The 25,963-nt window shown below is 37.3% G+C and overlaps 1 protein-coding gene across 1 annotated transcript in view; it reads left to right on the top strand.

Annotated features, from left to right (window-relative positions):
- TMEM65 (transmembrane protein 65) overlaps nt 1-25,696 on the top strand; it is a 74,983-nt gene extending 49,287 nt beyond the window's left edge. The window contains exons 5-7 of the mRNA XM_064268054.1: nt 1,132-1,174; nt 3,004-3,109; nt 9,270-25,696. Of these exons, the coding sequence (XP_064124124.1) occupies nt 1,132-1,174; nt 3,004-3,109; nt 9,270-9,371 (251 nt within the window). The 3' untranslated portion in view covers nt 9,372-25,696. The remainder of the gene's footprint in view (nt 1-1,131; nt 1,175-3,003; nt 3,110-9,269) is intronic.
- The last annotated feature ends 267 nt before the right edge of the window (nt 25,697-25,963 follow it).

The raw sequence follows: 25,963 nt of genomic DNA, 5'->3' as shown, positions 1-25,963 counted from the left end.
AGAAAAATTAAACCAGGAAATTCAAGATTGAAAATCTATTTTGGCTTCATCTTCTTTTCCTTCCACCATTACTATATTCTTTTTTTAAAATTTTTCTTTTGTCTGTCAGAAAGCTAAAATCATGAACCTTCTGGTTTTTGCTATTTTCCTGGCTGTGTCCTTATTAGGTGAGGCTTCAGGCCACCTTTCTGAGCCTCAGTTTCCTTAAAATGGGGTAATGTTACCTACATTTCCCTCTGGGTAAATAATGCGTGCATAATGCCCGACACTTAGTAGAACTCAGTGTATCTCAACGCAGTTTTCAGAAAGAACTTTGAATTTTTTTTTAAAAAGTACCATTTTATTCTGTTTTTGGTGCAAGTTTATACAGCAAATTAGGTCCCCATTTGACAGCTTCTGCACAAGTTGTTCAGTGACATTAGTTACATTTTCACGGTGTGTAAGCATTCTCATTAATTGCATTGTGATTGTCCCACTACTGTGTTCTTGAGGAAGGTGAAATTCGAGAATGGTTCTGTGTTGTGTTTGTTGTAAAGAAAGCATGAAGTAGGTGAGTTAATGAAAAACAGCATTTCTTCTTGTCTTTTCTTGAATTTCAGACCTATATATTTGCCTTTATTCTTCAACTTCCAAATATCCAAATTCCTTTAAACAGATGGAGCCCGGGTGGCCCAGTGGTTAAGCATTCAGCTGTTACCCAGAAGGGCAGCAGTTCAAATCCAGTAGCCGCTCCTTGGAAACCCTATGGGGCAGTTCTGCTCTGTCCTGTAGGGTCTCTATGAGTTGGTATCGACTCGACAATGATAGATTTTTTTTTTTTTTAACAAATATTATCTCAAAGATAAAAGACAAAATATTATTATGTAGCTGTTTTCATATCTAAACCGAAACTGGCTGCTTAAACAGAGAAATACCTACTGCTTAATGGAGGTGGAATACTATAATCTCAGGAGAATTGCGCCTATTTCAGACTGTTGAGATTCAGAGCTGTTCAGTGAATTACTATGGGTATAGTGTTATAGTTTGAGAAATGTGAGAACTCCTCCAGACCAGTGTTTTATTGATCACATAATGATATATTGTAACAATTTTCTGACTTACATAACAACTCATCATTTTTCAATCTTTTAGCTGCTGCTTTGGGAAATCTTGTATCAGATTTAGCTGGACTTGGGTAGGTTCATTCGTTTATTCATTTGTGTGTGTGTGTATTCACTTTCTTTCTCCTTCCTCCCCTAATTGAGAACCATGGCCAAAAAAAAGTAAAATGTATTTTTCTCTTTGTGTTTTAGAACTAAAATTTTAAATTTAATATTCTAAATCAGTAGGACTGAATCTACGTTGTGTATCAGAATTGCCCAGGGAACTCGTGAAAATATAGATGCGGAATTGGTTTCTATGGGTATGTGGCCCTGGCATTTGTGTTTAATAATCTTTTCAGTTGATTCTGATACATATATCCCCCCCACCAAAAAAAAAAAAAAACTATCATAATCCAATAAAAACTTCAATCTAAGCAAAATTCAGTTTTCATTTACTGAAGTACTAATGTGCAATTTGTGAACATTCTCAAGGATGAGACAGGATTTAAAGCAGGGACCCCCATCCTCATAACCCTTCACTCCTCTCCTGCTAAGCTCAAAGATAAAGAATATCGCCCAAGTTTGAGGATACTTACTGGGCATGTTTTCTAAAGAGTAGAACTTTCAGAAGGAATAGTGATCAAAATATATGTAGGTTTGGCTTTTGTTTGTTTTCTTTATGTGGCAGGAATGATGAGACAAACAGGATGTCTATTTCCTCAGAAAAGACCCAACTTTTTTTCTTTTTATGTCCTCCCTTCTGAGTGGCAGATGACCTGGGGCTGCTTCCTGAATTTAGGGAAAGCTTGGGGTGTAGAAATTAGACCAGGTTGGTGTTAATTAGGTATTGTGATAAGTATACTGTCTTTCTCTGTCACTGGGTTTTTTCTTCCTTCTTTGGCTCAATAGAGTGGTAAATTTTGAGATTTAATTTTGGGCTTGGTAGGAGTCTACTTAGCTGTATAAACTAGGTAAAGGCAGCTCTTGTGATCTAACTCTAAATTAGACTCTGCACTGGATTTTTATCCAAAGCTACTGTTAAAGTTTCTTTGCTTTGGAGCCAAGGCAGAAATTTTATATTCCTGTAATTTCTGGCATAAATCTGTCATGATTAAACGTTCCATTTTCTAGTTCCCAACATTAAAGGTTAGTAATGATAATATTGTAGCTACTGTGATAGCTTCCTGATATATTTGATAGAATCAAATGATCTAATAGATTTTTAAGCCATTCATTTTTAGATTGCATCATAAAACTATTTTTGATTAGAGATGAAGATTTTGTTGGGGGTTGTATATTTAAGAACTGCTACTCTGCTTTTTTTCTGATATCACATTCTACTGATTCTTAGATATACATTTTTGTAATTTATCATATCTGATATGGGGATTCGTCTTATAATTGATAGCATGCATACTTGATTTCTTCTTATAGTTCAGAAAATAAGATTATGTTCAATTAGTGAAGTTGACTTAGAATTGATAAAATACTTGACATTGCTCTGAAAATTCTAGACTGTTTTTCTTAGTATATGAGTCAAATGGATTTTTGAAACTTTTGCTTTATGCTGCCAATTATAAATTTATATTACAAGTTAAAGTGCTTTGCTTTGAATTTGACTAAGTGTAGAAATTGTAAATGTTAGTAGATTATTTTTATATCTCCTGAGTTGGTCTGTTTTTAGTAATGGTAGAGAATAATTTCACTAAGTCAATGCTTAATCAACCTACGTATTAAATATATTAATATAAAGATATTTTTAAGTGGATATATATTTATATATAATAAAATGAAAATTAAAAAAATGTTTAAGATAATTTCTAGAGTGCCAATTACAGGTATAAAATTATGTTGCTTCTATTTGTAGTAATTAGGTTTTTGCTCTCTGAGAATGTTCTGCCTTCTTGGTTTGTTTTTTAAGACTTGCAGGCTATGTTGAAGCTTTGGCTTCCCGGTTAGGCTTGTCAATTCCTGATCTCACACCAAAGCAAGTTGACATGTGGCAAACACGCGTTAGTGCACATTTGGTAAGTACATTTTTTTTTTTTGTTTGTATAGTTCATGGTAATGAATTTGGGTTGCTAGGGCAAGACAGTGTATCATTCAGTCCCTTGATAAATTTTGAAACTAAAATTGATTTGAGTGAAGTTTTTAACAAAAATTGTCTAGACTGTGGCAGTTATCAGAAGAAAAGTTTTTTCTTTTTTAATTGATTTCTTATTTTTTGTAGGTGTTCTTGATTTTTTAAAAATTCTGTATATAATTCAGTTAATGTTGAAGAGTTTCTGTTATGTGCTAGAGGCCAAGGACATAAAACGAGAAACTAACTATACGAGAAGTTATTTAGGTAGAGAGCATACATGTAAGCAAATTATTATCTAGTGTGACATTTGCAGTAATAGAAGTGTGCACAAGATACACAAATAGCCCAAGTAGAAGAATTAATGCTTTGTGGGAAGAAAGTTCGTTTGGTGGGGAGATTACTTGGCAATTATTGGATACATTTACCAGGTACACAATAGCATTCTGGGTATGTTGATTAGCAAGTACAAGGGCATGACAAAAACAGGGTGTGTTGAGAAAAGGCAAGAAGTTATAGACATTGCTGGAATATAATATGTAGGAGTTGCTGGTAGAGCAGCAATTGAAAACAGCGTTGAAGAATTAAGCATGAATTAGATAGGAGAGGCATTATATTTTTTATGGTAAGGAGCTTGAACCTCACACCTAGATAACGAGAGCCAGCAAAGAGTTTTAAAGAGGAAGGAAACTGGGTGGATCATGATGCCACCAAGTAAGTCAAGGAAAAAGGAAAAAGAACTAGCTCGTAGGGGGAAACAGTGAGTTCTGTTTTGGGCATGTTGAATTTGAGATGCTAGTAGGACGTTCAGACAGTGACACCTAATAGGCATTTGGATTAAAGGTCAAGAGCCAGAGAGGTTTGAATTAGAGATGATGGGTATCATCATTCATTCATTCAACCAATATTTATTATTTACCTACTATATGTCAGGTGGGAAACCCTGGTGGTGTAGTGGTTAAGAGCTATGGCTGCTAATCAAAAGGTCGGCAGTTCAAATCCACCAGGCACTTCTTGGAAACCCTACAGGACAGTTCTGCTCTGTTCTATAGGGTTGCTATGAGTCAATGAGTCGGAATTGACTCAATGGCAACAGGTTTGGTTTTTTTAGTGTATGTCAGGTGAGGAGTCCTGGTGGTGTAGTGATAAGTACTCGGCTGCTAACTGAAGGGTCAGTGGTCTGAACCCACCAACTGCTTCACAGAAGAGAGATATAGCAGTCTGCTTCCGAAAAGATTACAGCCTTGAAAACCCTATGGGGCAGTTCTACTCTGTCTTATGGGGTTTATGTGAGTCAGGATCTACTTGACGGCAACAGGTTTGGTGTTTTGGCTTTATATGTCAGGTATAGATCTAGGAGTTTTGAATATACCAGTTAACAGAAAAGATCTTTTTCCTAGTGTATCTTTCCTCTCCCAGTAGAGGGGAGACAGACAATAAACTCGATGTTGTTGTTAAGATACTAGAAAAAGAGGAGAAAACTAAACCTAAAGCAAGCAGAAGAAAGGAAGCAATAGAGGGAAACTTAAATAGACAATAGAAAAAGAGTAAGGGTCAGTGAAACTAATAGTTGGTTCTTTGAAAAGATATAACAAAATAGACAAACCTTTAGCTAGATTGGTAAAGAAAAAAAGAAAGACAAATTACTAGAGTCAATAATGAAAGAGAGGATGTTATACCAACCTTATAAAATTCCTAGAAAAATAACAAACTATGAAAACTGACTCCAGAAGCAAGAGACAATCTGAAAGAACTATAATAAGCAAAGTGATTTTATTAATGATCAAAGAACCACCTACAAAGAAAAGCCCAGGCCCGGATGGCTTAACTGATAAATTCTACCAAACATTTAAAGAAGTAATACCAATTCTTCACAAATTCTTACAAAAAAATAAAAGAAAGAACTCTTCCCAACTTGTACTGTAGGCCCGTATTATCCTAATACCAAAACAAGACACCCCAAGAAAATGACAGACCAGTATTTATGAATATGGATAGAAAAATCCTCAACAAAATACTGGCAAGCTGAATCTAGGAATGTAAAAAGAGAATTAGACATTATGACAAAATGGTACTGTTCCAGTAATGCAAAGTTGGTTTAACATTCCAAAATCAAAATAATATGCCATATCAGTGCAATTAAAAAAAAAATCACATCTCAGTTGATGCAGAAAAATATGTGACAAAGCTCAGTACCCTTTCATGATAATAACACTCAGCAAACAAGGAATAGAAGGGAACTTCCTCAATCTGATGAAGGAAACCTGCGTATTTATTGGTGAAAGACTATCAGGAACAAGACAAGACTAGCTGCTGTTGCCACTTTTATTAAACATTGTACTAGTGGTTCTAGCTAGGGAAATTGGACAAGAAAAAGAATAAAAGGTATTCCAGATTGAAAAGGAAGGGGTAAAACTATGTCTATTCATAGATGATATGACTTGTATATAGAAAATCCTAAGGAATCCACTAAAAATTATTAGAACTAATGAACAAGTTCAGTAAGGTTGCAGGATACAAGACCTACATACAAAAATCAATAGTATCTCTAATACAGTTGCAATGAACAATCAAAAAATAAAACTAAGAAAACACTTCCATTTATAATAGTATTAAGAAAAAGAAGAGAACATTTAGGAAAACATTTAACAAAGGAAATGCAAAACTGATACTTTGAAAATATAAAATATTGTTGAAAGATATTAAAAGAAGATCTAAATAAATGGAAAAACATCCCATATTCATGGACTGGAAGATTTAATATTCTTAAAATGACAATACTCTCCACATTGATCTATGGATTCAATGCAATCTGTATTAGAACCCTACTAGGCTTCTTTATAGAAATTGACAAGCTGATTGTAAAATCATATGGAATTGTAATAGACTCAGAATACCCAAAACTTGAAAAAGAAGAATATAGTGGGGGAGATTCACAATTCCCTATTCAGAACTTACTACAAAGCAACAATAATCAAGATGGTATGGTACTGGCATGAGGATAGACACGGAGACAATGGAATAGAATTCTGGCAATTTGGCGTAAAGCTTGGCACTACAGTTAGGATCAGGAGAAGTTTATTTTCCTGGAATCTTATCACGTAATTGATAATTCTGTTTTCTTTATATGTTATAAACAGGTCCATTTCCCTTGTTCTAGACAAGAGTACCTCAGTTGCAAAGCTAGTATTTGTGTATTTATTCTCTCTGTGTTTTGATAAATTCCTCACCAGCATGTGGAAGCAGTGATCTTTTTCCTTAGTTGTTGACTCTGTTATATGTTAGGATCCGATCTTTTACTCCGTAATATAACATTTTGCTCACTAACAGTATGAAGTGTTTAAAGTTAGTGATTCGTGACATAATATAAATATGAAATTTATCTATAATAGAGTAAATGCAAATACATATGCAAGTTCCAATTGACATAAGTTGTTTTTAAAACCTCATTTGTTAATGTGGTTATTTGAAACTTGAGAAATGTTTTCTTATAGAACTATATAACAGATATAGTCAAGTTCCCAGGCTAGTCCCAATGTAGTTAACCATAGGACCTAGAGTATCATAAAACCTAATCATCACATAAAACACCTATTTTTACAATGGGAAAATGTGTTTCAGGTCCTGAATCAGGGAGCCAGAAAGGACCGCTCACTTCTTTTCTTCCTCCCAGTACTATTCACATGATATCTGCAGAAGGGCATTGAGATAACCGGATCAGAGCTCCCTGACTGACATTCCTAAAGTGAAGGGAGAAGAAAGGCTTTGATGGTGTGGACAGTAGTGACAGGCATTTTAACAGAATGGGTGGGAAGTGGAAATGGGGCCTATTGGCCAATGGTCATTTCATATATGTAGGGAAGTCAGGAGTCTAAAATAGAATATAGTTTCTGTATACGTATTTGGATGAATACATATAGAAAATGTCATCTAAAGGTCAAAGTAAGACTCTAACATTAGCTTTATCAGCATCTAGAATGAAGAAAATTTCTGCTTATTAAAACTCTGGAGGAGTGATGACTTTTAAAATTTGACATGATGGAAATGACAGACTTGATCATTAACATAAAATATGGGCATATCACTACCACCACCACCAACAACAAAAAAACACACTTGAAAAAATTTTTTGGCAAACCACTGTTAAAACATTAATGCCTGCCATTTAAATTTGTTAGGAAAACTGTGGAATTCAACAGATAAATGGGCAACTTACAGGAAAAGGCATTTCACCTAAGACTGCAGATTATGTAGCTGTCATAATAGCACCTGTCATAGTTAATGGCGCTTATTTTGTTTATAAGCCTTTCTCCATACAGCTAACTAGAAGTTCCTGGAGGAAAGGGCAGATTGCATCTGATTCATCTCTGTCTCCCTGGTATCTAGCACAGACTTTGGCACGTAGTAAATTCTTAATAAATGTTTGTAAAAAAAAAAAAAGGGAAAGAAACTTAATTGAAAAGTTTTTAGCCTTGATAGTCATCATAGGGATGAAAATTAAAACAATCATTTCCAAAAATAAAAATTTAAAATTGTAATAGCGTAGGTGGGGTTGCAGAAAAATTGGTGTGTATATAGACATATCGGAAACCCTGGTGGCGTAGTGGTTAAGTGCTATGGCTGCTAACCCAGAGGTCGGCAGTTCGAATCCACCAGGTGCTCCTTGGAAACTCTGTCGGCAGTTCTGCTCTGTCCTATAGGGTCGCTATGAGTTGGAACTGACTCGACGGCAGTGGGTTTGGTTTGGTTTTGGTATAGACATATACACATGCACGTACATATCTTGGAATTGTATATGTATGTGCAGTTTTGTCAGGGGTAAACAGCATAGCAGTGTTCTGAAGACGCACAATGATTCTTAAATGAATTATTGGGGAAGAATTATACGTAGAAATGTTCATTGTTGTGTCAACTTATAATGGTGAGAAAGTAGCAGTAGTTTATAGGGAGAGATTTAAGTAGCTTGTAGACCCATCAACTCAGTGGAATTTAGAAGTTTTCATTTTAAGCTCATGTAGCTGTTTGGAAAAGAATTTATTATAGCATGTGTGGTGATGGGGAGCAGGAAACAAAGCTATATTTGCATAATAATTATACCTACATGGAGTTAGGTATAAGGATCCCTCGTGTCACAATGGTTAAGCACTTGGCTGCCAACCAGAAAGTTGGAGGTTCAACTCACCAGCCACTCCATGGGAGAAAAGGCCTGACAATCTGCTTCTGTAAAAATTTCAGCCTAGGAAACCCTATGGGGTATTTCTCCTCTGTCCTGTAGGGTACTGTGAGTCGAAATTGACTTGATGACACAATAATAACAATGGTATAAAAAACCTGTACCATCGAGGTGATTCTGACTTGTAGGGATCCTATAGGACAGAGTAGAACTGCCCATAGGATTTCCCAGGCTGTAAATATTTATGGAAGCAGACTGCCACATCTTTCTCTCAAGAAGCAGCTGGTGGGTCTGAATTGATGACCTTTCGGTTAGCGACCGAGCGCTTAACCACTGTGCCACCAAGACTCCTTTAGTTAGGTGTACAGAAGGACAAATATTGAAAAGGAGTATACATAATGGTAGCAAATATATTGAGAGTAGTGGGCTAGGTTTTTCCCACTACCTTCTGTTAAAAAATATATATGCAATTTTAAGTGTTTTTCTACTTGAATGTTTCCTTAATGTTCTTTTTATGGCAATTTGAAGAAAACATTTTTCCTGCTCGCTTTTCAGAACTTTAAATACGATTTTTTCTAGAACCTTTTGATAGCTTATTTTTATACTTACACAATTACGATAAGAAATACAGCCTCAGTTGAATTTTGTAGTACATAAACCAAAAAGACCCAAACCCATTGCCATAGAGTCAATTCCGACTCATAGTGACCTATAGAACAGAGTAGAACTGCCCCATAGGGTTTCCAAGGTGCGCCTGGTGGATTTGAACTGCCGACCTTTTAGTGAGCAGCTGTAGCTCTTACCCACTATGCCACCGGCATTCTTTATAGTACACAGTAATCCTCTGTTTTCATAGATACGTAATTAAGCAAGCGTTCATCTTTCAGGGATAAAATAACTTTTTTATTTTCCATGTTCTCTCTTGTTTCCTTAGGGCAAAGCTGTTGGGGTGGCTGTTGGCTGCATATTAGGAATGTTTCCTTTACTTTTCTTTGGAGGAGGTGAAGAAGATGAAAAACTGGAAGAGAAAAATTAACCTTCTTAGAATACCTATAAAAAGATGTAAACTAATGTACCTCAATTATTGAATATGCTGTCACAACATTTAGGAATTAAGACAGTAACAGTGTATAGATATGGGATCAAATAGTTCAGCATGTATTATGGAAAACACTAACTTACTGTGGCGTGGTCTCCCTAGGACATCTTTTTTAAAAATGGTTTAGTAGTATTTTATGTAAGTTGTTGAAAATACTTTTTCATCACTGACAGTCAGCATTTTTCCTTTTCCTTTTCTTTCTTTACACATCAAAACCATTATTTACATATCAGTCATTGATGTACCGGACTGACTTGAGGTTTGCCTGTTTGTTACTTAATATATGTACATGCATGAAAGCATTTTTGTTGTTGTTGTCGTTCCCTGATAGTTACAATTGAACCTGAAGATTTTTCCAAATTATTTAAGATGTTCAATATCAGTTCAAGATTTTTTTTAACTCTCTTTTGGCAACATCAGTTTTGTACTGTTTCATGGTAAACATATCTACTCATATAATTTCAGTCATTTTCCTAATTCTCACATTCACTTAAGATGGACACGATTTTTAAAGTACTTTGTTGCTCATTTTAATTCTCTGACCTCACTGTCTTTAGAGCCAGAGGTTGAGAAGAATGACCGTTATGGCCTCCCTGCTGCATAAAACCACGTACGTTAACAAGGGTACTTACTTCTAGTTGACTTTTTTATCTTTTATTTCCCAGTTTTGAATAATTAGATGGTGAGTTCTGACTCCTTGAGATGAAGAAAGTTATTATTTTAGAGTGTTTTTAATAGGGACTGTGGGATTAGGGTGAACTAAAGGATTTGACCTGTCTCTTGGAAATTATGAAGCTAAAAAAAAATTTTTTTTTATGTAAGTAGAAAATGGGACCTTTTCTACTTGCATAAAAAAGCTTTTTATACAAGGTTTTCTACTTGTATAAGAAGGTTTAGGCTATAAGTGATGCTGAAGAGATGTTTTTAAGAAGGTTTAGGTTATAAGTGATGCTGAAGAGATGTTTGTAAGGTTAGAGATATAAATTATATTTGAAAAGGATTTTTTTCCCAAAGTGTTTTCTTCTCATCTGAATTGAAGGAGTCTGAATACTCTATACTCATAATCTTGATGGCATTGTATCTTGTTTCGTGAATTTTATTTCTGTTTAACTTCTTTTGAGGTGAAAACTAAATATTTTATACTTTGTTTTTTTTTGCTATATAGTCTCATAGTCAAAAATTACACAGGAGGAATCCTTTCTTCCTTTTTTGGTCTTTGTACTTCTTTTGTGGTATTTAAAGTATATTCTGGGTTGAAGTTATTTATTTCTAGTCTTGTATTTCTGACTTTAATATAACCATGTATGAATCATTTAATTTTAATATTCTGAATCTTTAAAGTTTTTTTTAGCATGTGGCCTGTTACACATGCTAAAAAAATTGTTCTTATTTGTAAGAATAATTAAACATCATGGAGGAAATTAAATTTATTATTGTTAAATTTAAATTAAAGTTATGATTTTGGCAACTGAAATCATTCATGCTGCTAAATAGATGCAAAAGAAGAGAAACTCCTAGGATAGTTGTATGTACAGCAGCCTTACAGTTCTATTTGCACATGTTAGAGCTCTTCTCTTCAGGGAAGCTACTTTTTTCCACAAAGCAATTTGTCAGGAATTCTCTCCTGTGCATTTCAGAGTGATTTAGTGCTATCCTTTTATCATGGACTTTGAGGAAAAAAAGAAAAATGAGTTGTACAGTATAAAAATAAATATGTAACATTCGTATTATACACAAAAATTTGACAGTTTCATTGGTCAAATCAGAATTACAGAACTTGAGATCTTAAACAGAATTGTGGTTTGTATAGTCCACATAATTCCACACACATATACCAAAAAAAAAAAAAAATTTTTTTATGTAAATGTTTAAGTGCTTTTGTCCCTGACTCGTATACTGCTAGTCCTTTCTGTTTTCTAAGAAGGTATTTTATTGTGGTGCTTAAAATCTTATCTCAAATCCCACATCCAGAAATCTCACCCCTATAAGTTTAGAAAGGGCTTTTAGTAATTGATTTCTTTTTTTGCTTTCAAACATAATCCAGTCCTACAGAATCTGTCAGTTGAACATCTTCAGAATGACTTAAGGTGTTAAAACATGTTGAAAGATATTTTATTTTGTGGACAAAATAAAAATTTGAATCATTCAGGTAATTAATAAAAAGAAAAAAAAGAAAAGGAGCCGTTTTGTGGTTGACAGAAGATCCACATTAGTCAGGATTTTAGCCCACGCTGGCATGGTGCTGTGCACAGAGTGATTTCTGAAGAGCTGTTCTCCTTAATAAGGGTAATGATGTCATGTAATCATTATTTTATGTTACTTGTCGCAGTTTTCAAATTGAAACTGGAACTCTTTGTTTCTCATATTAGCTATTTCTCTATTAGAAGCACTAGAACTGTGGTTAAATGTGACAGGAGCTACTTTACTACTGTTTGAAATTCACGTTGTCCATGTTTTATGACTCATTGACTTGACGATGCATGTAAATTGAGTGCATTTTGTTGCCACTGTATGTTAAATGGTGACCAATGTTTTTACAGAGACAAATTGAACAACAAAAAAAAAACATCTTTTAAGAAATCTGTTATGTGGTTTTGATTTTGAAATTCGATTTTCTTCCTAATCTCAGAGGGTCCCTGGTTATCCTGGTTATTCCATCACTAAAGGAAATAGGACTCATCAGTACAGAATTGTTATAAGGGTTGTGGAAATGTCCCTGAGAGTAATTATTTACCACCTTCTGATACCCACAATTGTGACACAACACTACAGAGTGTGAGAGATGGTGATCCTATGTTGAGATAATTCGATCTTTTAATAGGACATCAAACAAAGCTCTAGAGATACTGGAATAGATTACACTGATGGGTATTTACAGCAGAGATAGCTAAGCTGTTTATATACTAATGCCTCATTTACTTTATTCCTTTTCTCTGTAAGATGAATTTTGAAGGTAATGAAAGTTTATCTTTAAATAACAGAAGTTTGCTTAAACCATTTTAAAGTAACTTTTTTAATTTTAGAAATATATTTTCTTGCCTTCTTAACACAGTATATTAAATGTAGTGTAACATTTTTCTTGATGGCTTAGCATCGTCTTGATGGACATTATTATTGTACTGTAATGCCATACCTTGGGAATCCAGTTTTCATGGTTTTTTTTCATTTTCCTTCCATATTTTGCTGCTTTCCCTTCTGGCAACTGCTCTATCTCCCTGTTTTGCTGGTTCTCAGCTATATGGACTTAGGAACAAGATAGCCAGTCTAACTATACATTGTTTGGGAAATTTCAGAAAATAAGCTCTGGAGCCTGAGTCTTATCTATGAGTTAATAATAAATAATGTTAGTGCCCTTTTATTAAGCACTTATTTGTTGCTATGTGCTATACTGTTTTACACATATTGTTTCATTTTATCACCTTAATACTAATGTTGGCTGGTGCTATTATTATCCCCATTTTATACTGGTGGTAAATTGAGGCGTGGAGAGGTTAATTTGCCCAAGACATTGCTGATAGTAAGTGTCAGAGCTGGGACTGGAATCTAGCTTCGTCTAAATGTAAAACCTATGTTTTTAACTACCATGCTCTTGGGACATCAGTTGCATGGACTTTATACTGTCTGTTCTCTGCTTAGGTTCCTCTTTACCTCCAGATTCAGAGAGTCATTTTCTCATCTATAACCTAAGGAAATTGTACTTATAATCTGAAGATTCAAATCCTGTGTCTTTAACTACATGCTGGCTGCAGCGGTGAACAACCAGAGCGTCTTTACCCTCACGAAGCTTATTCTTTGGGGTTTGCAGGTGGGGAAAGAACACAGAGAAGCAAATATACACTCATGATTTCACAAACAGAACAGCTTTGTGGTTTTATCTCACATTCTTTTGGTATCCTAAACCAAAGGTTTTCAAACTTTTTTGGCCTTAAGACCCCTTTACTGTCTGGAGAAATAGTGAGATCCCCAAGAGCTTTTGTTCATGAGGGTTATATAATTATTTACTATATTAGAAATTAAAACTGAGAAATTGCAAAAACATTTAATTAAAATAACAGTAATTCATTTCATGTTAACATAACTAATACAGTACATATTTTATGAGAAATAATTATTTTCCAAAATAAATTTGGTGAGGAGAGTAGTATTGTTTTACTTTTTTGGCTTAATGTCTAGTTTAAAAGAAAACAGATTCTCACATCTGTTTGTACATTCACTCTGTTTAATATGTTGTTTTGATTGAAGTATACAAAGGAAATCCAGCCTCACACAGTAGTTGGAGAAGGGATGAATATTTTAATAGCCTTTTTAGATGACTTTGGACTCTTGGACACTGCACCAAAACTGAAACAATTGGCACTTTTCTAAAAGATAAGTTGCAGTGTGAATCCAAAACCGTATCAGTGAATTTCATATTCAGTTACATTAAAATCCATTAATTTGTCTTGTGTTGGATCTTTTCCTGTGTGTGATTTTACATGATTCAGCATTTGGAAACTATTCGTTCACTGAGTTAATGTAGCTCTTCCAAATGTTAACACATTGCATTATATGAAATAAAAAAACATCATATTTATTAGCAACACAACCAGTCTCACCAACCTTGAGAAGCTCGCAATCTCAGAGGGCAGAAACAAGGTTTCCAAAATTCTGCTTTTCACTTAAAAGCTTAAATTTTATAATTGGCAACAAATATTGTCAGTTGTTTTCCTTGAAGTGACAGTTCAATTAGCTCATTTTCAAGAAAACGTCTGCCAGATACTCAAGTCTGGATAACCTAGTTACAGTTTTACAAATGCTTTTCCTCAAGACAGCCATCATGTTTTGGTATCTCCAGAGGTGCTTTGTGCACAATTTTCTGTTTCGTCATATAGAGTCTCAAAAAGACATTTACTTATGAGTCAAAATTTAAGAAAGAATTTTTACTGCTTCATCAAGGACACTGAGTGAATACGACCTATTTGTAAGCTGTGAGTGAATGGTAATGAAGAATACGGTGACTGCTAGTGCCCTGATTTATTCTAAGGTGCTGGTGCTTTTACCCATCATTGTGGTGCACACGTCACCCATGGTGAAAAAGACAAATAATGTCTTAGCATATCATGAAAATAGTTTTGACCTCACAGACTCCCTAAAAACTCCACACACACAGCTGAAAGAGAAGCTAGGATCTTTCTCCATTCTGAATGACTTAAGTGTATAGCCAAAAATTGGAAGAAGGGAAATACATGTTAGGGACAACTAACAGTCACACTCTACCTCTTTGGCTACCAAGTATGTGTGCCTAACCTTTCCAATATGGAAGACACTCACCTATCCACAAGGGAATGAACTCTAAGGCTCCATCCCATGACTGCATCCCACACTGGAAATGTACCACTCTCTTTATCAGGTCTTAAGATGGCTCTTTAGTGTCTAATGATTTATAAATGAAAAGATAAAATAACTATAATATGTTTGAAGGAATTATGGAAAAAAAACAACTGAAAAGATGAAGGCTTTCACCAGAACATTGGAATCTAAAAAACAAATGGACGTTCTAAGCTGTCCTAGAACCACATTCTAGCCCTTCTAGAATGGGATACACTGTGTGAAATTAACACATTAGATGGATGTAATAATGGATTTTTTACAATAAAAGATAGGATTAGTGAACTGGAAGACAGATCAATAGAAAAAATACGTATTGAAATATAGGGAGAAAACAATAATGGAAAAGAGCCGTGTGCACACAAAATGTGTAGCAAATGTGTAACTGGAGTCTTAGAATACCGTAGGAGTAACCTTTGATCAAGCTCAAAATCAAAGCAGGATAAAGAAAAATAAATCATAGTAAACCTGCTGCAAACTAAAGACAAAGAGAACATCTTAAAGGCAACCAAAGGGAAAAAGGACACATAACTTTCAAAGAAACAAGATTAACAGCTTACTTCTCCCACAGAAACATTGAAAGCCAAAAAAGATAAGAGAATAATACTTTTAACGGGGCTGCAGAAAAGAAGTGCCAATCTAGAAGTCCTTACCTAGCAATATATCCTTAAAAAGTGAAGATTAAATGAAGATGTTTTCAGACAAACTAAAACAGGGAATTTTGCCAGAAGCCTTGCAAACACTAGCCAAAAGAGAGCTAGTGATGTTATACTGGTATCAAAGTGAAATTTATGGCTGGCCATCTCACTTTCTTAATGCTATCTATTGATGCACAGAAGTTTTGAATTTTAAGGAAGTCCAATTTATTAATTTTCCTCTCTATGATTAGTACTGTTTGTATCCTATGTAAGAAATCATTTCTTAATCTTGAGAATATGAAGATGTTCTACAATGTTTTCTTCAAAAAGATTTGTTTTACCTTTCATATTTAGATCTGTAGTTCATCTGGAATTGATTCTTATATATTGAGACAAAAAATACATTTTTCCATATATTCATATTGACTTAGTGCCATTTAATGAGAAGATAATTTATTCCCCACAGCTGTACAGTGTCAAATTTATAGTAAATCAAGGGTAAATCAACAATGTAGTTAAGTCAGGAATAATAGCTCCCCAAAGATATCCATGGAACCTGTGAATGTGTTACATAACATGGCAAAAGGAACTTTGCAGATGGAATTAAGGTTATGGACCTAAAGATAGTTTATCCTGGATTATCAAAATGAAGGCGAAACAGTCAGCCAGAGAGATGCACTAGAAAAAGGGGCAGGAACAATTCAAAGTGTGAGAGGGCTTGACCTGCTGTTGCTGGCTTTGAAGATGGAGGACGATGCCATAAGCCCAGAAAGGTGGGTGGGCTCTAGAAGCTAGGAATGGCCCTCAGCTGACAGCAAACAAGGAAATGGACTTCAGTCCTACAACTGCAAGGGAAGTGAATTCTGCCAACCTGAATGAGCAAGGAAACATTCTCCCTAGAGCCTTCAGAGAGTAACACAGCACTATTAATAACTTGATTTTAGCCTTATGAGGATTTAAGCAGAGAAACCAGCCACGTCCACCAGACTTCTGACCTACAAAACTGTTATTAAAGTTATGTTGTTGTAAGCCACTGAGTTTGTGGTAAATTGCTACAGGAACAATAGAAAAAAATACATATTGAAGCGTATGTGTTGTTGTGTGCCGTCAAGTCAATTTCGACTCATAGCTGCCCTATATAGAGAGAGAGAGGGGATCTCTTTTTCTTCTGAATTCTCTATTCCATTGGTCAGTTTGTCTATACTTGTATCAATTACTGTAACTACTTGATGTCTTAATTGACAGTTTGATAACTGGTAGTATAAGTCCTTCAAATTTGTTTTTAAGATTACCCATGTTTTCTTGGAAGAAGGACAAGCAGAATGCTCCTTAGAAGCAAAGATGGCAAGACTGCGTCTTACATACTTTGGGCACGTTGTCAGGAGGGATCAGTCCCTGGAGAAGGACACCATGCTTGGTAATGTACAAGGTCAGTGGAAAAAAGGAAGACCCTCACGGAGATGGATTGACACAGTGGATGTAACAATGGGCTCAAGCATAACAATGATTGTAAGGATGGCACAGGACTGGGCAGTGTTTTGTTCCGTGGTACATAGGGTCACTACGAGTCGGAACCGGCTCAATGGCACCTAACAAGAACAACAACATGTTCTTCTTGGCCCTTTGTGTATCTGCATAAAATTTGGAATTGGGTTGTTGAAACCCAGCCCACCTCCCCCACATCACTTTTTGCTTCCATTTAGTACTTACCAGATGTCTCAGTTATCTATTTCTGTACAAAAACCATCCCCAAACTTAGTGACTTAAAACAAGAATTTATTACTTCTCACATTTCTGTAGGTTGGCTGGGCAGTTTTTCTACTGGTTTTGCTTGGGATCACTCATGTGGCTGCAGCCAGCTGGTGAGTTGGCAGAAGCTGGAAGGTTTAATATGGCCTTGGCATAGAGGGCTAGAAAGCTGGGCCCTCTCTTACCATGTGATCTCTCATCAGTTAGTAGCCTAGCTGAATCTTCTTTACATTGCAGCTGGGTCCCTAGAGAGAAAAAATAAGCTTACACCATGTCACTCCTGTCACTTTCTCTTGGTCAAAACAAGTTACAAAGCCAGCACAAATTCAAGGGGATGCAGAAACTGATGTGACCTTTAGATGTGAAGAGTGGCAATGTTGCATTGCAAAGGGTCACAGAGATGAGTTATTCATTGGAGACCATTATTATAATGACCCACCGTTTCAGATCATGCCTTATTGTGGGTATTTTTTGTACCTTTGTCTCTTCGTTACAATGTAAGTTCCTTGAAGGAAGGAATTAGATCTTATTTACATTTGTATTTCCCTAATAATAATAACCAACATTTTTGTAGCACAAGAAGTAAAGTCAATACAATCTCCAATTTTATAGATGAGAAGAACTGCATAGCTGTTAAGCCACTAGACCTTTACTCAAATACAGCTTTCTCGATTCTAAATTCTTGGACTTTTTTTTTTTTTTCCTTTTAGATTTTAGAACTCTAGGGTCAGATTCCCCATACATCTGTCAGTTTGTTGTACTGTGGTGGCTCTGTGTTGCTATGATGCTGGAAGCTATGCCACTGGTCTTTGAAATACCAGCAGGGTCACCCATGGTGGACAGGTTTCAGCTGAGCTTCCAGACTAAGACTAGGGTATTTTACTTGGATCCACAATCAAAGCCTACGGAAGTAGCCATCAAGAAATCAAACGATGCATTAACTAGGAAAATCTGCTGCAAAAGACCTCTTTAAAGTGTTAAAAAGCAAAGATACCACTTTAAGAAGTAAAGTCAGAATGCTCCTTAGAAGCAAAGATGGCAAGACTTCGTCTCACATACTTTGGACATGGTAATCAGGAGGAAACAGTCCCTGGAGAAGGACATCATGCTTGGTAAGCAGACAGCGAAAAAGAGGAAGACCTTCAACGAGGTGGATTGAGACAGTGGCTGCACCAGTGGGCTCAAGCATAACAATGATTGTGAGGATGGTGCAAGACTGGGCAGTGTTTTGTTCTGTTGTACATGGGGTCGCTATGAGTCTGAACCAACTCGATGGCACCCAGCAACAACAAGAGTGGCGTCATTATGTTAGGCAGCTGAAGAGAGCAGTGGATAATTTAGGCGTTTATAATTTACAGAGTATACTTTCTGATGGTTGGTGCCATGCTTTTAGTATTTGAATTTCCCTAAGTAGAAAAGCAAAGATGTTAGAAGAACAATACTTAAGGTGCTTAAAATAAAAGTCCTTCATTTGTTCCAAATCCTTTCCATTTCTGAGCAGTTACATTTAGAGAGAAAGAATATGTTGTAAACAGCTCTGCCAAAAGCTTGGTCCAAATTCTGTAGTCTTTCCTCTAAAAATCACAGCCAGTGTTTGCCTGTCTGCTATTACACATTACCCTTTGCGTGCCATCTGATATTTGGCATGTTTTATAAACAAGCTGAAAACTCTAGGCTGAATCCTGGCTACATTCAGGTTTTATAATTATATCTTTCTGCAATATTCTTCCCACTCAGACAGCTAATAAATAGCGTAACTAAGATTCAGCCTTTCTCTTTGTCTCTACAAAATTTAGAAATGCAAAATTCAATTCAGAAAAATATTTGCTGTACTCCTACCAATATGTGCTCAGGGTCCAGCAAGGAACCAGATTGTGAGAGAGGGGTGAGCCAGATAAATTGTGAGATCCAATCCCTTTCCTTGAGGCTCTTAGGATATTAGAAAGATGAGCAATCTTTGAGTAATCTGCAAATTGCAGAATTCTGTGATTCTGAGTGACTCATACAGTTCACAGTGTGGCTGTTAAGTTCTTGTATTGCATTTTAGTTTTTTGTTTTTACGTAATTCAATATAGTGGGCAATATAGTTATTTTGACACTATATTAATCTTTACTCTGCAATAAGACTTAATGTCCCCCAAGTAACCATTTAAATAAAAACATTGAATTATTGCATTTCAGGAAGAGTAAAAAGGATATGTAGCAAACTTAGAGGACAAGTTGTCAGTTTAGTTCAAATTAGTGATTTGTCCCTTTCCCTGTGATCCACGGCCTCTGTGGTTACCATTAACACGTTGTTTTACATCAACTGCATCATTCTTCAACACTGAGCTTCTGACAGGCAAAGGGTATTTCTAATTCATTGTTGTGTCCTTGGTCTTTACCACAATACCATGTGATAGGTTATCCCTCTTCCTACATGGGATTTTTTTTTGTCAATCAGCATCAATTTTGAACCTATGAAGGCTTGATAAGAGTGCCGTAAACTCATTAATGGACAGATTTAAACTACTTGCCCATCTTCAACACTCTTTTTAAGCCTTTGTCATCTGCTTCTGAGGGGAATGGTTGCTGCTGGTAGACCTGGCAGTCGGTCATATGGGAAGCTGTACTTTTACAGATGAGGTCCTTTGCTTTTCCGAAGCAGCGTTAACACACAAACCATGAGTGACCTGATATCCAGGTCCTTGGCCTCTAAATCCCAGGCTCTTTGCTTTATAACTCTTTTTCAGGAGTTGGTAGTTCCACAGACATCTACTGGGTCACACAAAAATGCCTGATTCCCTTGTTGCTATGGGAATAGTTGAATGCCTTGTTTCTGAAAGTCTTTTTCTTAAGCCTGGTGGGGAATTTTGCTTTAAACAAAAATAGCCCATCTCTGTCTTCTCTCTAGAGTGCAGTTTTCAAAATTACACTAAAGCTGAAGAAAGGAGAATAGGTATTGAGACTGGCAGCATTTGGATGCTGCAGAAGTGGTACTGCAGTAGAAAGATGAAAGGAAATATTAGATTGGAATAAAAACCCAAAACCAAACCCATTGCTGTTGAGCCGATTCTATCATAGCGACTCTATAGGACAGAGTAGAACTGCCCCGTAGAGTTTCCAAGGAGTGCCCGGTGGATTTGAACTGTCGACCTTTTGTTTAGGAGCTGTAGGTCTTAACCACTACGCCACCAGGGTTTCCTAGGTTGGGATGTGTAATGGATTGAATTGTGTCCCCCCAAAATACATGTCAACTTGGATAGGCCATGTGTAGCTGTCCTCCTTTTTGTGATTTTCCTATGTGTTATAAATCATAATCTCTGCCTGTGGTTGAAAGGATTACTCAGGTCACCTCCCTGATCCAAAACGGAGTTTCCCTGGGGTGTGGCCTGCACCACCTTTTATCTCTCAAGGGATGAAAGGAAAGGGGAAGCAAGCAGAAAGTTGGGGACCTCATACCACCAAGAAAGCAGTGCTGGGAGCAGAGCACGTCGTTTGGACCTGGGATCTCTGGGCTTGAGAAGCTCTCTGACTGTGGGAAGATTGAGGACAAGGACCTTCCTCCAGAGCTGACAGAGAGAGAAAGCTGTCCCCTGGAGCCGATGCCCTGAATTTAGATGTGTAACCTACTAGACTGTAAGAAAATTAATTTCTCTTTGTTAAAGCCATCCACTTGTGGTGTTTCTGTTATGGTAGCACTAGATGACTAAGACCGGATGGATCTGGAAAAATGGGAATCTTGTAGTCAGAGCCCAAAGGGAAGATTAGATGATAGCAAAGAAAAGGTGGAAAACCATAAAGACAAACATGCTGAAAGAAAGAGAAGTACTCATACACATGTGTGGACGCACATCTTTTGAATTTTTGATTCTTCCAGTTGGTAATTTACACCGTTACAAGGTGGAAATGAAATACGGATTGCAGTGGTCATGACGGTGCTGACATAAATCTAGTCCGATGGAGTTCACAGAACATTTCTACTAAAGGAGTTAATTTTAATTTCATTCCCTTTTCCTTATCCCAGTAGAAGTAGCTGGGCAGGAGCTATCACTATTGTACAGATAATGGTAGAAAATCATGACATCCAGGTCCAGAAGAAAAAAATATCCTTTTCTTCAAAAGTAATTCATTGGTGATTTTAAATAGTTATGTCAGGGATGGGAGTATAGGTGGAAGATATAAAATGTAAGCGTGGAGTCTTGTTCTCAAAGAACAGTGAAGGTGGACGGGTATTGCAGTGGGGAGTACAAAGAGGATATGGCTTGATATCTTCCTATAAGACACTTACAACCAAATGCAGCATGCAATCAGGGCCAAGCCAGGGTTTCTATCATCTGGGCTTCCTGTGAAGAACAACTGATACCAAGAAACAAGGAGGGTAGGCAGGTAGCAGAATCCCAGTGTGCTTCCTGGGATCCCAATGTGTTCCTTGGGAAGTGTTGGAAGCCTTCCACAGGGCCTTTCTGTCATATTGGCAGCATTGAGGGAGTACTTGGAGGAGGATGTAGCATTGGTGACTCAGAGTCTGTTCTCCTCTTCGTGTTCTTTTCAAGATCTTGGGGTCAGAGAATGTTAGAACTGGTGTGGAACTTATGAAGCTTACAGTCCACCGCCACTTTACAGACAAGGAACTGAGACTGAGAGTGTGCCCACGTTTGCTGATCTTCAGCTTTAGTGGAAATACACTTGAGGAACCTCCTCTATCCTTGGACCTGATTTTAGATGACAAGATTCTGGACCTTGAGCCTGAAACTGAAGCTGTCATGCGATGCGATTCTCAGGAGTCTTGGAAGAGGAAGAGAATATTTTTCTTTGGGAGACTGTGAGCCACTGAGGGCCACAGGGCAGACTTTTATACTCTGTTTCATTGGCGGCCCCCAATAAACAACACCTCCTTGTGTTTTACCCCATTGTGTACTCCCCTTCCCTAGAAACTGGACTCAGCTTATGACTTGCTTAAATAATGGAATGCAGCAGAAGTGGCACTGTGCCAGGGCTGGGCCTTAGGTACTGGCAGTTTCTGCTTTGGTGCTTTGGGAGTCTTGAATTGCCATATAAGAGATCAGGCTCCCTGATGGAGCAGGAGAGCAGTGAGATACAGACCTCAAATTCTCATAAAAAGACCAGACTTAATGGTCTGACTGAGACTAGAAGGACTCTAGAGGTGATGGTCCCCAGACCTTCTGTTAGCCCAAGATTGAAACCATTCCCAAAGTTAACTCTTCAGACAGGGATTGGACTGGACTATAAGATAGAAAATGATACTGGTGAAGAGTGAGCTTCTTGGCTCAAGTAGACACATGAGACTTTGTGAGTAGCTCCTGTCTGGAGGGGAGATGAGAAGGCAGAGGGGGACAGAAGCTGGCTGAATGGACATGGGGAATACAGCTGACTCATTAGGGGGAGAACAACTAGGAGTATATAGCAAGGTATATATAAATTTTTATATGAGAGACTGACTTGATTTGTAAACTTTTACTTAAAGCACAATTAAAAAAAAAAATCTGGCTACCTGACAAAGGGAATATATGAAGAGACCACATGGAGCGAGAGAGGCCTAAGAAACGTCCAGCATCCCAGCATCTTGGCTGAGCCTACCCGCAGCCAACCTGCAGCTGAATTAAGCCACACAAGTGACTACCACCAAGACCAGCAAAAGATTGTCCAGCTAATCCCAGCCTTGATTGCAGTCTAGTGCAAATAGTATTGTTTCAAGGCACTGAATTTAGGATGGTTTTTTACTCAGCAATAGATAACCAAAACGAGTCTGACATGAGAAGTCAATCCAGGAGTATATAACTAAAATAGTTATATATTAACAATACCTTAAAAGAATGGAAATTATTATGCAAAAGAAATCAACTACAATCTGAGCATAAATCACAATTAAGGAGACTGACTTGGCAGAGTAAATGGAGCAGGCTCAAAGAGCTGACTATATTTAGTGTCTACTTGGGATTTTTTTTTTGGATTTAGTGTAGGATGCAAGTGGTTTTTAAAATCAGGAAAAGGAAAAAAAAATTAAGTCATAGTAGAGCGTAGATATTTGTTTATGCTTTTTAATGCTAGAAACTTGAGATCGTTTTCCTTCCTTGAGGAAGGAAAGTATAATTTGTGATTTTGCACAGCTGAGAAGAAATGTTTCTGCTATCCATTCAAATCTCACCCTCTGCCTTTCAGCCACGTAGGAAAATAATTTGTTGTTGTTGTTGTTAGGTGCTGTTGAGTTGATTCCAACTCCTAGCAACCCTGTGTACATCAGAAAAAAACACTGCCTGTTGCTGTGTTTGAGCCCATCGTTACAGCCACTGTATCAATCCATCTCGTTGAGAGAGTCTTCCTATTTTTTGCTGACCCTCTACTTTACCAAGCATGATGTCCTTCAGGGACTGATCCCTCCTGATAACCTGTCCAAAGTACGTAAGACAAAGTCTTGCCACCCCCTCTCTCCTAAGGAGCATCCTGGCTGTACTTCTTGCAAGAGAGATTTGTTCGTTCTCTTGGCAGTTCATGTATTCTTGGCCAACACCATAATTCAAAGGCATCAGTTCTTCTTTGATCTTCCTTATTCATTGTCCAGCTTTCTATGCATGCAAGACAACTGAAAATACCATGACTTGGGTCAGGCGCACCTTAGTCCTCAAAGAATAATTGCAGCTCTTCAGGTGGGCACGTGTCTCCCACATCTCTCTGCTTTGTTGGTGTTATTCCTTTTGCTATGTGCTCTGTCTCCATCCACTGATTGCCCTGTATGCTTCATCCACTTGGTCTACCTCAAAAAGACACAGGTGAAGCTTCCTCTTGGGGAAGGCCTTCCTGGCAATGTCTCAGGTACTCCCAAGCTAGGTTGACCCTCCTTCTTGGGATCCCACTGTACTTTGTTTTCACCTCTATTGTATGGCTGAGTCTCTGGGTAGCACAAATGGTTAAGCATTCAGCTACTAATGGAAAAGATGGTGGTTCAAATCCACCCAGAGGCACCTCAGAAAAAATGACTTGTAATCTACTTCTGAAAAAAGATCACAGCCATTGAAAACCCTATGGATCACAGTTCTACTCTGACACACATGGGGTTGTCATGAGTTGGAGGTTTGATGGTCATATGTCTATATAATTACTAGGATGGTTTGTTTATGTGTCTTTTGCTCCTTTTAAACCTTGAATTTCTATGGAGACAGAAGTCCTACTGAGATGCCACATTAATAATTTGTAGGATTTATTGCATGATTATAACGTGGCCTAAGATCAGCGGCTTTTGAAGTTTTGGTTGCATCAGGGTCCTTGTTGAAAATGCTTATTTTCAAGTCCCAATTCCAGATAGTCTCATTCAGTTGGGGTGGGGTATCTGGATTTTAACAAACACCTAGGTCACCCTGATACAGTTGCTCAGGAGACTTCGTTTTACAAAATACTGGCCTGGCTTTTTGTGTCTCCTCGTGCCTCTTGCTGCCAAACTCCAGGCCATTTCCCTCCAGTGAAGGAGGAGTGAGGGAAGGTAAACAAATCGGGGCAACACACTTGGGTAAAAAAGTTCTGTCCTGAAAGTCAAAGGTACAGACTAGAATAATAATTACTTGTGGATGTTAGTTATTCCTGTTCCCCCTGACTTTCTTTTTGTAGTCAAGAGCTGGTTGTACTTAAAGCTATGCTATTGATTCTTTCCCAAGGCACTCTGAATATCTTCCCAGAGCTAGAAAACTTAACGTGTGGGAAATTGAATGGCAATGAGCTTATCTGTTAGCTGCACGATGTTTCCTCAGTCCATCTGTTCTGGGCGATAATCCATAGTCATTGGAGACAACGGCTGTTCATTATGTACGTTAGTGTAACCCAGTCGAAAGGTCTAGCGTATCCTGATTGGCAGTAACAACAACAGCTGCCATTTTATTTACCTCTTACTTTGTGCCAGGGCTATGCTAAGTGTTTTACATCCATTTTGTCCTTTAATCTCATGAACACCTTTGAGGTAGGTTTTATGGACGAGGAAAGTGGGGCTCAGAGAAATCCAAATAACTTGTCCAAGGGGATTGTTGTTGTTATTTGCTGTCGAATCGATACAGACTCTTGACAACCCCGTGTATACAAAGTAGAACTGCTCTGTAGGGTTTTCAAGGTTGTGACCTTTCAGAAGCAGATTGCCAGGCATGTTTGTTCCGAGACTCCTCTGAACGAGTTTGAACCACCAACCTTTCTGGTAGTAGTTGCGTGCTTAACAATTTTCACTGTTCAGGGACTCCAAGGGCAGAGCTAGGATTAATGCGTCTGTCTGTTTGACCCCAGCGCGTAGATTTCCGTATTACACTGCAGGCCAGCTCCTGAGAACAGCCCTCCACACTTCATAGACAACGGACTGATGCCCGGGGCACGTGGCTGGCTAGTAACAGAGCAGAACTCAGGACCCAAGTCACTTGACACTCAGCCTAATTTTCTTTTCATGACCTTCTACATGGGCAAGATAAGAAAGGCTGGGAAAATTGATGGTTCTGATAAAAAAAAAAAAAAAAAATTTTTTTTTTTTTTACTTTTTCAGATAGTTTGGGAAATTCTTGATTCTTCCAGAAAATTGTGATTAAGCAAACAGAAAAACTTCCCAAAAGGCTAAATTATGCTGTTATATCTGGCCTTGGAACAGATCGTGTGGGCTCTGGCCTGTATCCACAAACTGCTATCCCCTATCTTTGTGCAGTGTGCTAAAACAGTCACGTAATTCTCCCCAGTCTGTTTGGAATATTTGCAAAACCTCCAAAAGCTTCGTTAGATCTCTGCAACCATTGCGGAACCTTTAATCCAGAG

Source organism: Loxodonta africana, chromosome 14 (genome assembly GCF_030014295.1).
Source record: "Loxodonta africana isolate mLoxAfr1 chromosome 14, mLoxAfr1.hap2, whole genome shotgun sequence".
NCBI lineage: Eukaryota > Metazoa > Chordata > Mammalia > Proboscidea > Elephantidae > Loxodonta > Loxodonta africana.
Note: the sequence above shows the minus strand (reverse complement) of the source record. Positions and strands in the feature narration are given on the sequence as shown.